Below are 15,385 nucleotides of genomic sequence, written 5' to 3' on the forward strand. Positions count from 1 at the left end.
TCTCTCCCATAATCAGTGATATCTGATTTTCAAGTGGCTTTGTCCCCCCCCCCGGAAAAATTCCTAAATGTATACGCCCTAGTTAGGAAAACCATTTAAAAACTCGGTGATGGTGATGGACCAAACCTCTGTAGGGTAAAAAAGTAGATATGTCAGTTCCACATTTATTGAAAATACATTTCGGTCTGGGTTGACCCTCGTCAGTACTTGAGATTGTTTCTTCACAAAGATTAAAAACCACTTTAATATATGGGACTTAAATGACTTCCATCCCACTCCCCGTATCGGCCCCGTACCATTCCCTGAACAAGTCCGTGAACTGGATGACGCAAGTACTGAGGTACTCAACAGTCACACCCATGAACAAAGATGTTTGCCTCTACGACGTCGACGGTCGACCTCTACGACCTCTACACATTATAGAATAAATTGTGCCTCTTAAAGAGTTGTTAGGGAATGGATGTTACGTACAGAGTGTGTTTGTGAACGTTGAGTACAAAAAGTCAGCTGATCCAGGTTATTTTTCGTGGCGGTGTAGGACGTCACGTCAGCCTGAGCTCTACCTTTTCTAATTATGTCAACAAGGCAGTTTAAACGTTAATAACTACGCATAGTAAGGCAGTATAGTTCATGATTAACTAGTCATCAATCTGTGTTGCTACTGCGTGATCCATAATACCTATTGAGTCGATTTAAATTCTGCATTGCATCAGTATAATCGACCAAATCAAATCAATTACCTAGCATTTTAACGATTCCGTTTAACTTTAAACCTTTTTGGATCTAGGTTAAAGATTATTTAAGAATTCTTACTATATATCTTTTAAGTTGCCACGAAGCAAAATTTTGTTTAAACACCTGTTTTCAGGGTTCTTAGTCTGAACAGGTGTTTAGTAAACAATTTCAAGCAATAATCTCTTAGTCAAACTTTTCATGCGATTATCAGAAATAGTAAAAGTTACCTAGATGGAGTGGAAGAATCAAACTCTAATAAAGAGTTCTCTAACTGTAGAACAGAATTCAGGAAAATAAGAACAGAGAAAACTTGAAAAAACAGAATTTGATATAATTTAATTCATAAAAATAGAACAGATACCAGGAAAATGATAAGAGAGAAAACTAGAAGAGAACAGAATTTAATAACAATACATTCATTTAAATAAAACAGAAATTATGAAAAAAAAGAACAAGGAAAATAAAAAAACAGAATTCAATAATATCAAATAAAACAGAAATTATGAAAATAAGAACAGAGAAAACTAGAACAGAATTCCATATTATTGAATTCATTAAAATAAAACAGATAGAAAACAGGAATATGAGAGGAGAGGAAACTAGAAAAGAACAGAATTGAGTGCATGAAAAGAGAACATATTAATCAGAAAAATAAGAACAAATTTCATGAAAATAGATTACAAATAAAGAAAATAAGATCAGATTATATGAAAAAAGAACAGAATTCGATAACAGTTTTATGAAAAAAGGCAGCAATTATCAAAATAAAAAAAAAGAAAAGACTTGAATTAAAAAAGCGTCAATAAAGATGATAAGATATCTTTCTATTGAAAACACTATAATATTTACCTAGAACTAGAACAGGTGCCAGCAAAATTAAATAAACTGTCTTCATTTTTATCTGTATATAATAAAAGGTAATTTCCTGGAGAACGGTTTTGAACCTACCCCCCCCCCTCCCCAAAGTTGGGTAAATTAGGGGTCATGGGGGGGGGATGACTGGTTTTTGTCACAATACTCCACTTGAATTGCATTTGTCTTGTGTTTCATGTTGAGAATGAACAAAATGAATATGTTCTGATAATCTTTTCATTCACAAACATTGTATGAATTGTAGCTAACATTGATTTATAATGATTTCAACTTAAAATAACTTTTCCCGTTCGTAAATTTATCCTTGAATGGATCCTTTAATTCCGCAATATATTTTAATGCTGTCTTTTTTCCGGCGAGCTTTTTGTAAAGAAAACATATATTCATAGCAAAAGCAAAAAAAAAACACAGGGGTTTTAGGATAATCTAAATATATAAAAAGAATCTAACAGCCATTTAGAAAAGATATAGGTCTTCAAGCAGCACCTCAAGTTTAAGAAAAAGTTTGTCATGTGGCCGCAGCGCCTGGCCCCCTAGCCTGTCCTAGCCGCTTGCGCTTGGCCCACTAGCCTTTCCTTGCCGCATCGCTCGGCTGTCTCTCCTGTCCTAGCCGCAGCGACCGGGCCCAGAAAGTATCTAAACCTAACAGCTAACCCTAAATATATACTAATTTAGATGAAAATTGTTAAAATTAAAGGCCTGTCCTGGGTATATTCCTAGAGAACGATTTTTGGACCCCCCCCCCCTCCTATCAATTTTGTACATGACCAAATTAGTATTNCCGCAGCGCTCGGCCCAAAAAGTTTCTTAACTAACCTAACCCGTGGCCGTAGCGCTCGGCCACCTAGCCTGTCCTAGCCGCAGCGCCCGGCCCAGAAAGTGCCTTAACCTAACCTAACTCTAAAAAATGCTAAATAAAATTTGGTCATGCACAAAATTGATAGGAGGGGGGGCCTGGAAGGGGTCCAAAAATCGTTCACTAGGACAGACCCCTGTCCTGGCCTCAGCGCTCCGCCTAACCTAACCTATAACACTGAAATAATAATTTCAAAATAAATATTTTTTTTTGGTGAAAATAGTTGAAATCTAGTCATATAAAAAATTAATAGACCCCAATCAAAAACTATTTAACTTCACGGATCAGAATTAAATAAAAATAAGCCACGACTAATTAAATTCTTTTTGTAAAACTGTAGAAAGTAATAAACATGCTATCCATTGCAATGTACTTTGTCTTCAGCGATAAAAATTATCTCAGATAATTGATTGATTTGTTGAAAATCGTTTATTTCTTTATACCTAATTACTATTATGTTGAATCCTTATCTTTGATAAATTGAAATTCGCTGATTGCTCTGTCAGTAGTTCAACAAAATAACTGAACAATTCGTACAATCAACCGATTGATTTCATCATATATATACACGATAACCCTGAGAAGAGTATAAGTGTACACTATATTTACAGTAACCTCCTTTTTACTATAAATTACCAGTAAGTAAAGTAAAGAGTTGTAACATTAAAATAAGTTGTGCAAAGGGCAATAACTTCTTGAAAGTGAGTCTTAATTTTCTAAAATTATTCTGTAGTTTCGTCACTTCGTGCTACGTTTGAACGAATATCAATTTGTTGTCTAAATCAATTTTTAATCTCAAGCTTTACAAAGACGACATTTTAAAACGTGTCGAAATCAATTCACTGGACTTTTGAGAACTACTAAGGATTATCTCGATTTACCGGCACTTTAGCTTGTTCCAATGCTCTCCTTTTTAATTGGAATTTTTTATTCGTTCAAATCTAGAAAACTGTCTAAATCACGTTAATTAGTATAATCGTCCATGTTTAAAATGTTTATTTATTTGTTAGTTCTAGATTTTTTTCTTCAGATTTTGTACATAGGAGACAAAATAGGGAGCGACAAAGAAATGACCTCTGACACGTTGGCCAAGAAAGGAGCGGCCGACCAAACCCTTAAATATGTCAGGTTAGTTAATTTTAAAGAGACGTAAGCGTAATTTCAAGATACCCCAAATTCAAAGTTGGCAATGCCCGATTTACAACTGTAACCTTGAAACATCTATCGTTTTTCGATGCTTCAACAGTGTTTGATTCTGATAATTTCTTTAGGTTCTTTAGGCGCAAGTCACTTTGGTAGAGAAACCGCAATTGAAAATAATCAGTTTGCAAATTATAAACATTGATTTCTATTTCATACTTGAACAGACAAAGCTTTTCAGGGCACCGTTGTGAATCGGTCATTACCATCTTTACATGGAGGGTCATTTGAAATTACGCTTGCAATCCGTTTAAGATTTACGAAAAAGAATTAATCTTTAAAAAATGAATATGTTCATACTTTGATTCCTAGTTGGCGTTTTTTATCAGGATGCGACAAAAAATAATTAATTTTTATCATACTTTAATAGGGTAAGATGCAAGGGAGAGCGATCTCTCTTCCTTAAAAACCTTTCTGCAGTGGTTTGTTATGTCTTGTTGTTGTCCCTTGGGATAAGAAATTGTAAAATAAATCATCGCTCGGGTCAGTTTCATTTAGGATACAACTGCAGAAATTAGTTTTCTTGACCCGGAATTTTAGGATCTGACTTGGGGGAGGGGGAAGGTGGGATTAGAGCGCTGCGGCTAGGACAGGTTAGGGGGCCAAGCGCTGCGGCCACATGTTCAATATTGCCCATGTAATATATTAGATACAAGAAATATCTACAGTCTATATGGAATACCGTAGATACTGGAATTAGATATTCTAATGTTCAGCTTGGTAACATTGACGGGACAGAATGCAGTGCTCGGACTGAGTATGCGGTATGCTAGAACAAGACCTGGAGACATGTTCATCTCTACTACAGCAGTTGCAATGTCGGAGCTAGGTTCGTTACTTTTTTTTTGGGGGGGGGGCGGGATTCTGTAGCTTTAGGGGTAGTAAACAACTATACAACTCTCTCAAATTCGAATACAGTACTTTTTATTTTCAAAAAAATGAGCTCAGGTAAAAACAGGTTTACCCACACAGAAGGTTATTTTATTTAATGATATATAATGATATGAAGATTAAATTATGCTTTCTGTATTATAGTTCATAAGTTTAAGCACATTAATAAAAGACGCTGTAAACAGATGGATAAATACGGCTTTTCCTGATCAAAACTTATCTTGCAACGTAATATTTTGTTATTTTAAGAACAGTTTCTAGTATTTTTTGTCTTAAATTCTTATGTCTTAAATATGACCTTACAAAAAACTTTTTTATGATTCATTCATTCGTTCATTTTTATAGATTTTCGCAGAAACTTTTTTATCTTTTATTATAGTATGCAGATGTTGATATTTTTCCTAGTATTGCGTGTAATTGAAACTCTAACATTATATATTCATTTATTCTAAATCGAAAGAATTGAATTTTTAGAAAATAAAGCTGTTAAAATATTTGTAAGCCAAAGGTATGCACGTTTCCAAACATTGGCTACTCCCATGCGAAGCAGAAAATATCTTTCAATGCTGTTTTGGAGGCAAAAGATTACACGCAACTTTTTTAAACTTAGGTTTATATTTTTAAGAATATTTATTTTCCCATAAGTCATTATTCAGATTAAAACCTCAATATTTTAAGATTAATCACTAAGCTTAGTGGTGATTTTAAAAATAAATAAATACCCCTGTGTTTAGTGAAGTTGTTTGCTTGCCTACTGCTAGTGTGGAATGATGAAGGGAAAAGTTTAAAGAACTGGTGGGGAGCTCTGGATAGCACTATTATCAAGCAACCCATTGATACACTCAAGGTAGTTTAAAGAACTTACGGGAAGCTATGGAGTATGGATAGCACTACTATTACTTTTAAGGGTTAAATAATCACTTTTTTTATATTTGTTTTGTTTTAGGTTTGTGTTCCTTCCTTCATCTACTTAATTCAAAACAATCTTCTTTATGTTGCTGCATCTAACCTAGATGTCGCCACCTATCAGGTTAAGAAAGGGAGCATCTTCTTTATGTTGCAGCATCTAAACTAGATGTTGCCACCTATCAGGTTAAGAAAGGGAGCATCTTCTTTATAGTTGCAGCATCTAACCTAGGGTTTCCATTTTTCCGGAAAAAATTTCCATTTTGGAAATGGAATGATCCGGAAATTTGTTGCGTAAACCGGAATTACGGGATAATTCCGGTATAAATGGAAATCGGAAAATTTCCGGTTTACGTAAACCGGAAAAATTTCCGTTTTACGGAATGGAAACCGTAAAATTTCCAGTTTCCATTTCGTAAACCGGAAAAATTTCCGGTTTCCATTCCGTAAACCGGAAATTTTTACGGTTTACGTAACGTAAACCGGAAAATATCCATTCTGTAAACCGGAAAATTTCCATTCCGTAAACCGGAACTTTAAGAATTATTTCTTATTTTATTTAAATTCATATTTACAAAGTTTGAAAATTTGAAAAAAAAATCGAGGATCATTGCCCCCTCCCTCCCGCTAGCTACTGCCCTGCTAGTGGTAGAGTCCCCCCTCCCTCGGTTTATCATCTTCTAAATTAATTGTGAACATGGTCTCTTTGTGTGCATCGTAAAACAAAACAAAAATAATTCGCGGATTTTCACAAAAAAATTCGTGGATTTTCAAAATTTTAAAAAATTTAATGGAGATCAAATTTTGATGGAGACAAGTATTTGAAATTTTGATCATTCATAAACCTTCCCTGGGGTCCCTAGATGTTCCACAAAAAATTTGGGCCCGATCGGTTCAGCCGTTTTGACGTTTATTGAATACAAACAGACATACAGACACCCAAACAAACAAACAGACAGACAAGCCAAATTTATATATAGATTGATTATTGAGTATAACTTTTTCTACCGTCTGGCATCCATCCATATATTGTTAGTGTTAACTAACTCGTGTTGTATTTACATATGTAAGACTTTAATGTAATTATGGTACCAATTGTTCCGGAAACTGGAAATTTCCGGAACGATTTTCCGGAAAATTTCCGGAACGATATTCCGGAACGTTCCGGAATTACGTAACGATCCGTAATTCCGGAACAACGTTCCGGAAAGTTCCGTTTTACGGGAAAAAAATCGTTCCGGAAATCGTTCCAGAATTCCGGTTTTCCGGAACCTTTTCCATAATGGAAATAAAAAAAATTTTCGGATCATTTCCGTACGTAAACCGTAACCCGGAATTCCGGTGGAAACCCTAATCTAACTTAGATGTCGCCACCTATCAGGTAAAGAAAGACAGCATCTTCTTTATGTTGCAGCATCTAAACTAGATGTCGCCACCTATCAGGTTAAGAAAGGGAGCATCTTCTTTATATTGCACATCTAACCTAGAGATGTTGCCACCTATCAGGTTAAGAAAGGGAGCATCTTCTTTATATTGCACATCTAACCTAGAGATGTTGCCACCTATCAGGTTAAGAAAGGGAGCATCTTCTTTATGTTGCAGCATCTAACCTAGAGATGTTGCCACCTATCAGGTCAAGAAAGGGAGCATCTTCTTTATGTTGCGCATCTAAACTAGATGTCGTCACCTATACTTAGACGTATTTGAACCGCTCAGATTATCCCCCTCTTCCCTCCACTCCGTAATTTAGGGGTTGTTTGCTGAAATAAACTAAATATTAATGGAGTAGGATCTTGTTAGTTCAATGTCAATTTTTTCTTTCAGTAGGATTTTTAATTTCTTTTTTTTCTGCTGAAGTGTTAATTAAAAACTTTGTTTTGATTCATAACAGCATTTGATTTGCAAAAGATTAAGAATAAATCACTTTTTTTTGATTGATTTGAAATATGCGCTTATAAAAAACTAATTTGTTTTCGTAGATCACTTATCAGCTGAAGATTCTGACGACAGCTGTATTTGCGGTCACCATGCTCAACAAGAAGCTTATCTCAACACAGGCAGATCAATCAATTCATTAAAAGATAGAGTAATCAATTAATCAATAGAGTAATCAATAGATTAACAGATTAACCAATAAATCAACTGGTCAATCAATTAATCAACTGATCAAATAATAAATTAACGGATAAATTAATATACTGACAAATCAATTACTAAACTGATCATTTAATTAATCACTTGATCAAACAATAAATTAACGGATCAATTAATCAATAGAGTAATCAATTCATAAACTGATCAACAAGTCCCATAGTTCTTACACCTTTTTTCTGGACACTTCCAAGGATTTCATGGATTTTGACAAAGAGGCACAGAAGCCCACGGCAGTCACAAAAAACCTAGAGGCTCAACACCATGGGGTTAATTTTTACGTTAACTATTTTAAGAAAAATCAAATCTTAACCATGTGGGACTATGGGATTTTGGAATAGTCCTAAAAGTCTAGGACGGCCCATGGGATCTCTGCTTCTTTGGTAGAAGCCCGAAAGCCCGGGACCGTCCCGCGGCTTTAGGAATGTCACAACATCGCGGGGGTTAATTTTTCTCATTCTCAGAGATCAAAATCATGGGGTAGTTACAATTTCCCGGGTTTATAAACCCCTTGACCGATTTGCCTCAAATATTGATTGGGGGAACTCGGTAGAACCACATGAATGTTCTTAGCTTGGTTTAACAATTATTAGTTGAGTGAGTTGACTTTTAATAGAAAAAGTTTGGTTCTCAAATTAACATTGATTAAGGAGAGTATTGTTATTTATGAAATTCTTTTTCTTGCTAAGTCATAAAAATTATATTAAATCCCCCNATATCCTTTTCTACACTCTTTTATTTCCCTTCTTAACATTCGTTGAGACAAAGTTTTAACAATTTTAACAACAAAACTTTTAATGAAAAGAAATATTACATAAAAACGTTAAGATTTTCTTTAAAGGGAATGTACTTGTAGTTTTGTCCTATTTACAGTGGTACTCTTTAGTCTTCGTGTCTTTGTCTCGGCAAAAATTATTAAATTTTCCTTGTTTTACTGGATAAATAAAAGTTGATTATTTTTATGTATTATTGTGAATCGGACATGAAACACTTTCGATAAAATGTCACTTTAAATTACTTTAACAGTCCCTTTAAAATAAAACTGTCCGATGTAAAAAAGAGTATTACTAATTAATGTGCGGAATAAGATTTAGAAAAAGTTCTCGAAGGTTTAAGTGACACTTGATGCTTCGCACAATGTTAATAATTAATCTAGGAGTCAACAACTTGAATTTAGAGAATGCAAAATAGAAAACTTCTAAGATTTGCAAACTAAAAAAACAAACATTTGAAAGACTTTAATGTTCTTTACCCACACATGCGGGTTAGTGGATTCCTGGATTCGTCCTTCATAGAAATCCGGATCCAAGTCATAAATAAGATTTATTGATCAGTTGATTTATTGATTGATCAGTTAATGAAATGTTTGATCAGCTGATGAATTTAAGCAAGCAAGAAACAATAAAATTTGTTTAACTAAATCAAATTGTTAATTTATCTGGTTGCAGTGGATTTCTTTACTAATCCTTATTGGTGGAGTTGCCTTGGTTCAATTATCAGATGTTAAAGAACAGGCATCTCAAGGTAAGCAGAGGTTTTAAAAATAATGTATTCAGTAAAATTGCATATTTTCACGATTTTTTTTTTATAAAGCTGAAAAGGATAAATTTAAAGACTTTTTCCTGACACTTTTTCGAATTATAGGTTACGTTCAAGATTATTTATGTAAAATTAGTCAACAGCTACTTCCTGAGCAGAGCAAGGTGGTTAGGTTTACTGCTCTAACAGTTTGATATTATCAAGGTTCTTAGCAGAGCAAGATGGTTGGGTTTAATTCCCTAACAGTTTAATATTATCTAGGTCCTGAGCAAAGTAAGGTGGATGGGTTTAATTCCCTAACAGTTTAATATTCTCTAGGTTCTAGAGCAAGATGGTTGGGTTTAATTCCCTAATAACTTAATATTCTCTAGGTCCTGAGCAGAGCAAGATGGTTGGGTTTAATTCTCTAACAGCTTAATATTCTCTAGGTCCTGAGCAAAGCAAGATGGTTGGGTTTACTGCTGCTCTAACTGCTTGTATACTCTCTGGATTTGCTGGAGTTTACTTTGAAAAAATACTTAAAGGAAAAACTCAGTTTTAAAGTTTGTTAAATATCTAATGAAAACTCCCATTTGTTTTTTCCCTCTTGCTGATGCCTCACCGTTTTCATTCAAGTTTTCTTTTACTCTTGCATTATTAAAAACTTCCTTTCTTCAATTAGCTTTTTCTCCTTGATCTATAAACGTAGAATCAATTTAATTCATCATTGTAAGACATGAAATGATTAAATCAAAATTAAAATTTATTAATCAAATATCATTATTATACAATATACATAAAATAATATTTGAAGTATTGAATTACCATTTAGAAATTTGGCTGCAAAATTTTTTGATTTCGTCTTTCTCTTTTTAGCAAAATGACTCGTATTATCGGAATTTAATTTTCGTCGTCCATACCAGTTATATTTTGGCCTGTTGATGAATTGTTTAAAATTGTTGAATCTATATTAATAAGTTGTCTAAAACTGAGTTTGGTTAGGTTCCGATATATCCGTCTGGATGAGGAACGTACAGCTTGCTCTTCTCTCCGTCCCGCTAGGATTAATTACAACCTATCTCAAGGTATACTTTGATACTACTCTCCGTCCCGTTAGGATTAATTTCTACCTATCTCAAGGTGTACCTCGATACTTCTTTCCGTCCCGCTAGGGTTAATTACAACCTATCTCAATATATACCTTCATTTTAAACTTTCCGTCCTGTTAGGATTAATCACAACCTTACTCAAGGTATACCTTGATACTAGTCTTCGTCCCGTTAGGATTCTAAGAAACTATCTTAGGTATACCTAGAAACTATGTCACATTTGGGTTAAATGCAACATACCTTAATATTTTACTCTCCGTCCTACTTAGCTTCATAAAAATTCATCTCAAGATTCACTCTAAAACTATATTCTCAGTTCCACTTGTTTTTTAGAACCTATCTTAAGCCTTAAGGAATACCTTTATACTGAACGTTCTCCGTCCCACTTTGGGATTTTACCACCTGTCTCAGGTTATGCCTTGATACTAAACGTTCTCCGTCCCACTTTGGGATCTTACCACCTGCGCTAGGATTTTAGTCTCATTTAGGTTTATTAGATCCTAGAAACCTTGGAGATTTTTGAACAATAATTCGGTGACAATCAAGAAATACCAGTTGAATATGAAAACTTGTAAAAATGCCTCTGTGGTGTACTTGGCTCAACTATAATGTACTGGACTGAATTTTATTGTTTTGTAAAAGGTTTTATTAGAACAAACGGGCTGCAGAATTATTTTACTGTTGTGCAAAATGCATTTTTGCAGTGCTCCAGAATTGCTCAAATAATTGGTTGAATTTCTAAAAAAAATTAAATGATTACTTAGCTTCAAAATTGGAGGAAACGTTATGAAAATTATTTAGAAATTGAAGTGTTTAACCCCTTGATTAGGAAGCATAGAGGTTGGAAATTTTGTACTGTTAATCGGAAACCTTTTTTCTGTTTCGACAGATTGCGTTAACTTATTTATCTGGATTTAGATCTTAACCCCAACGATTTAAAAACTTCGGCTCGAGCCATAATTCCTTAAACCCAACTTTAAGACCCGATCTTCGACCCAACTCTGACAACAGCTTGTGTCACGTGACTGACAGCTGCAAGATTTATCTTCGGATCGACTTCAGGAGTTTGGCCTAATGAAGATAAAACCGACCTTGGTTGGTTTTAGTGGAAAATAAGGCTCAATGTTGAGTCTTGTTCTCATCAAAACCCGGAATACGCCAATTCCAACCGTGAAACTCCGCCGAATAGAATACTAAACCGTTTTTTTGAACTCAACTATACTCTGTGGAAAATAAAATGCAGCTTGAATCTAAAAGCTCAAGCTGTAAATAAGGCCCAATTCGACAGCTTGGCCCGAGCCGTATTTTCCCGAATTTTTTAAATCGCGGGCTCAGACTGAAAATATGGTTTAAAGACATCAAATCTGCTATAGACCAATGAAAGAATGTGAAACACCAAATTCGGGTGTTTTTTTCTCTCGCGAATTTAGCACTTGAGCACTTCAAAATATTTCCATTTTGGATAGTAATTTTAAAGACTTTATAGTTGAGCGCTATTTCAAACAAAAATTCCGACCTCCTAATAACTTTATTAAGAGCGGATTAAGGATTAGTAATTATGTTTAAGAATCTATTAAAATATAATGCCAAGGGAACCAAGTAAAACTATATTGATAAATTAATATATACAAAATTTTAAACTTGCTGAAAATAATATTAATAGTTTATTTTCTACTTGTTTCGAATTAATAATGTCAAGGCTAGGATTAAATACGATATTTTTTTAAACACTATAATTGGATTTTATTATTTCATTAATTTGATTTCACATTCTATATCAACTTTATTTCCCCAAAAATGTTCTTTTTTTCAATGAAAATTTTAAAGTTTATTTTTAACGTAGTTGTTAAGAGGAAAAGAGTATCTTGAAGGTAAAGAGTATCCACCCCTGTCTGAAATATTATATTTGCATTAAATGGTTCATTTAATAGACTGGTGGTAGAATCATGCAAGATTTTTGTTTTAATTGGCGACGTTTATCTTGTTTCAAGCAAATTATATGTTTTTTGATTGATAAATGAAATAAAACTTTACATTGAACTTGGCAAAATTATATTAATTCCGCCTTTAAGTGACTTAGTCATTAGAATTTTTGTTTAAAAAGTTGTCCTCTTGCTTTTTAACAAGTGGGAGGTATAGATTGAATTTTTTTCGAGTGTCTACATGCGTTTAAATTGTTGAACATTTCAGAAATCTTCTGAAGGAGAATATAAAAAAAAAGAAAATATGATTTGGGGTGGGACGGATACCCCCTCTTATTACATTCCCTTGGCAAGTTTTTTGATGTGATCTTTTTAAAATAAATTTTGAAATTTCAGGATGGATCAGTCATCTCTGAAAAGGGATTCTTCACTGGTTACGACAACTTTGTGTGGTTTACTGTGATGCAGAACGCCCTAGGGGGTCTCCTCGTTGCCGTCGTCGTTAAATACGCAGACAATATTCTCAAGGTAAATTTGGAACCTTGGGGCGAACAGATTTTTTCTTTTATCTCATTTGCGGTCCCCCACTAGCCCGGGGCTGTACATTGTACACTGTACAGTTATCGTAGTATATAACAATGTAGACCGACTTTCGATTTCAATTCATATGAGGAGAAACTGAATGAGCTGAATTTGCTTTCACTTGAGACGTGAGCGGGCCGACATGATTCAGACATTTAAAATAATTCATGGATTCTGTGATGTGAACCCTGCAACCTGGTTTAGAAAGATCAACCACAACAGAGTGACAAGAATGGCTAATGACCCGTTTAGCTTGTAATTACAAAACTCCTGAACCAGTATAAGAAACCTTGAGGGTTCCAAGAAATTTAAACTATCTTCACAGGAAGTAACACAGTCAATCACAGTGAATATGTTAAAAAAACTGTGATAAACTTAGACAGTATCCGTGATTTGCTGATACAAGATTACCATTCACAAAGTCTCTCAGAACCATCATCAGCTAGACATCAAGTCTCCAAAAACACCCTTATCATAACTCTACATGTTCCTGAGGATTATTTAACAATAAACAAAATAAAAAATTAACAATGTTGATATCCACCAAGCTTTCAAAAAGATTTCAAAAAGATTGGAAAAGGCTTTAAAAGACATGGAAAAGTGGGGAAAAATATTTTTTCCCATTTTTTATTTTAGTTAAAACAAACACAAATGATATCAATATGCTAAGTTTCATCCCCTTTTTAATATTTTGTTATTTTAGGGATTTGCATGCTCCTTGGCTATCATCATCACCTGTATTGCCTCTATCTTCATCTTCGACTTCAACGTGACTGTCCAGTTCGCCCTCGGGGCGGGGCTCGTTATATCCTCGATATTTATGTACGGATACACACCAAAACCATCTTCATCATTGCCGCAGAAAATGTAAACAAATCGCCAATCGATCAATCATAAGAATCATTTCTCCTCAAGTTTTCAGTATTTTTAGTATCTACTTTTTACAATTTTAACCAGGTCAATTATAAAATTTAAAGAATTAGAATTACGGTGGGTGTTCGGGCGGACCGGACAAGTTCCGAAAAGACCAACTTCGGACAAATTCCGAGGAAATAAAATTCAGAAAAACAATTTCCGAATAGATTCTTGGATACCGATTTTGTTTCTGTCCTCTACCAGATTTCCGAAAATGGTGTTTTTCGGAAAATTATTCCCACCTTACGCGATGATGTTACGAAAATTGGAAGGTTTGCTTTGCAGATTTATCCAAAACTTGAAATGGGAAGAGGTCGGAAGTTTTGCATAAAATGTCTGAAATCTTGAATGTTTGATCTCGATATCAAAGGTGGGCACTTTTAAAATTTGAGAACCCTTGATCCCTCAGTTAAAGTTAACCCTACGGGATATCGAAGAGAACTTAAATAAATCCGTTGGTCTTTATTTAAGATTGACATCAATGCTGGATCCTGAAATTCACAACAGAAAAATTCTGACATCCAAATTAGTTGTTTGAGGCATGAACAAAAATTTAGAATTTTATTCATAAGGTTGTAAGCTTTAATGAAGTGAGTGAAAAATTGTACTTATTCTTATGTATTTATACTATAAGTAAATTGTAAATTGTAATGGAATGTTTATTGGTAAAACGTTGCTCAATGTTTACAATTGGTAAGATTAACAATTAATTTTATGTCCATTGTCCAGCTAGTGCCTTAGATATTAATACATTCCAGAGTCCGAATTTAATGAATTTGAACTGCGTCTAAAATCCGCAAAAAACCCGGTTTCAATTGAGCGCCGACGTAAATCTTGAAACAGTTGAATAGGATTTTAAGTGGAACCAACCATATTTGAGCCACGTCTCAAATTTAAGCCAAGGCTCAAATTCTTTAAATTCGGTCTCAGACTTGATAGTTTTTTTTGTGATTTGAAAATATTTATCTGTGTTGTTCGTTCGTTTTTCTGATTTTTTGATTACTAATTAGTGTGATTTTTTATATTATTGTTGACCGTTTAGGTCACTTGCATTTAATAATAAAAACATAACAAATTATTATGATTGTTCAATGATAAATGTTTAAAATGTTTAAAATGTTTAAAATGTTTAAAATGTTTTAAATGTTCAAAATAGATCTGTTGATAAGTTGGAACCTGTGACCGTGTTTATCAAAATAAGGTAAACATTTAATCATTATTTTTTTCATTTAAATATTTGGCTTTCAATGCTAATCCTAATACCTACGGCCGGTTCAAATTTGAACTCAAGTTAAAGCTTACTAAATGATATGAATATCGGTGATTCAATTATTCAATTTTATTTACCATAAACTTCACCGAAAAAAAAATTACTAAGAGTATCTTATGTCTGCACTTCTCTGAAACCTTAATTGTTATATTTTATTTTCATATTTTATTAAGATTGATTTCCAAAAGAAATTGAGCCTTTATCACTAACTTTGATTTTCTAATCCCTATATCTTTACAACCCAATAGTCTTAATATTTCACAATATTAGTTTGTACTTTTTACACATATAACTATATTATACATGTATACTGGTTTCTAATCCCTATATCTTTACAAGCCAATAGTCTTCATATTTCATAATATTAGTTAGTACTTTTTACACATATAACTTTATTATACATGTATACAGGTTTCTAATCCCTATATCTTTACAACCCAATAGTCTTCATATTTCA

General features: G+C 33.7%; 2 protein-coding genes across 4 annotated transcripts in view; one reads left to right on the top strand and one right to left on the bottom strand.

Moving 5' to 3' along the window:
• Window positions 1–1,640, bottom strand: part of LOC111703080 (transmembrane protein 62) — an 11,604-nt gene extending 9,964 nt beyond the window's left edge. For both annotated transcript variants that reach the window (XR_002765551.1, XM_023474938.1), the window contains exons 1-2: window positions 1,585–1,640; window positions 963–1,044 (exon numbers count right to left, since the gene is read on the bottom strand). Coding sequence is in view for 1 of the 2 variants with exons in the window: in XM_023474938.1 (XP_023330706.1) it covers window positions 963–1,044; window positions 1,585–1,630 (128 nt within the window). In the remaining variant the exon portion in view is untranslated. The remainder of the gene's footprint in view (window positions 1–962; window positions 1,045–1,584) is intronic.
• A 1,821-nt stretch (window positions 1,641–3,461) lies between these two features.
• LOC111703076 (UDP-N-acetylglucosamine transporter) lies at window positions 3,462–14,737 on the top strand. 2 transcript variants are annotated; one of them, XR_002765549.1, is made up of 11 exons: window positions 3,462–3,592; window positions 4,381–4,493; window positions 5,290–5,402; window positions 5,502–5,585; window positions 7,441–7,518; window positions 9,061–9,136; window positions 9,580–9,675; window positions 10,133–10,215; window positions 12,558–12,689; window positions 13,447–13,700; window positions 14,589–14,737. XR_002765549.1 is itself a non-coding variant. In XM_023474936.1 (10 exons), exons 1-10 carry the CDS (start codon window positions 3,534–3,536, stop codon window positions 13,612–13,614), a joined length of 1,002 nt encoding a protein of 333 aa, XP_023330704.1. In that variant the 5' UTR covers window positions 3,462–3,533; the 3' UTR covers window positions 13,615–14,582. The 2 variants fall into 2 exon arrangements, 1 of the variants encoding a protein (XP_023330704.1); XM_023474936.1 differs by lacking the exon at window positions 14,589–14,737 and having other exon boundaries at window positions 13,447–14,582.
• Window positions 14,738–15,385: the final 648 nt, after the last annotated feature.

The sequence above is a fragment of the Eurytemora carolleeae genome, unplaced genomic scaffold (genome assembly GCF_000591075.1).
Source record: "Eurytemora carolleeae unplaced genomic scaffold, Eaff_2.0 scaffold531, whole genome shotgun sequence".
NCBI classification, from domain to species: domain Eukaryota; kingdom Metazoa; phylum Arthropoda; class Copepoda; order Calanoida; family Temoridae; genus Eurytemora; species Eurytemora carolleeae.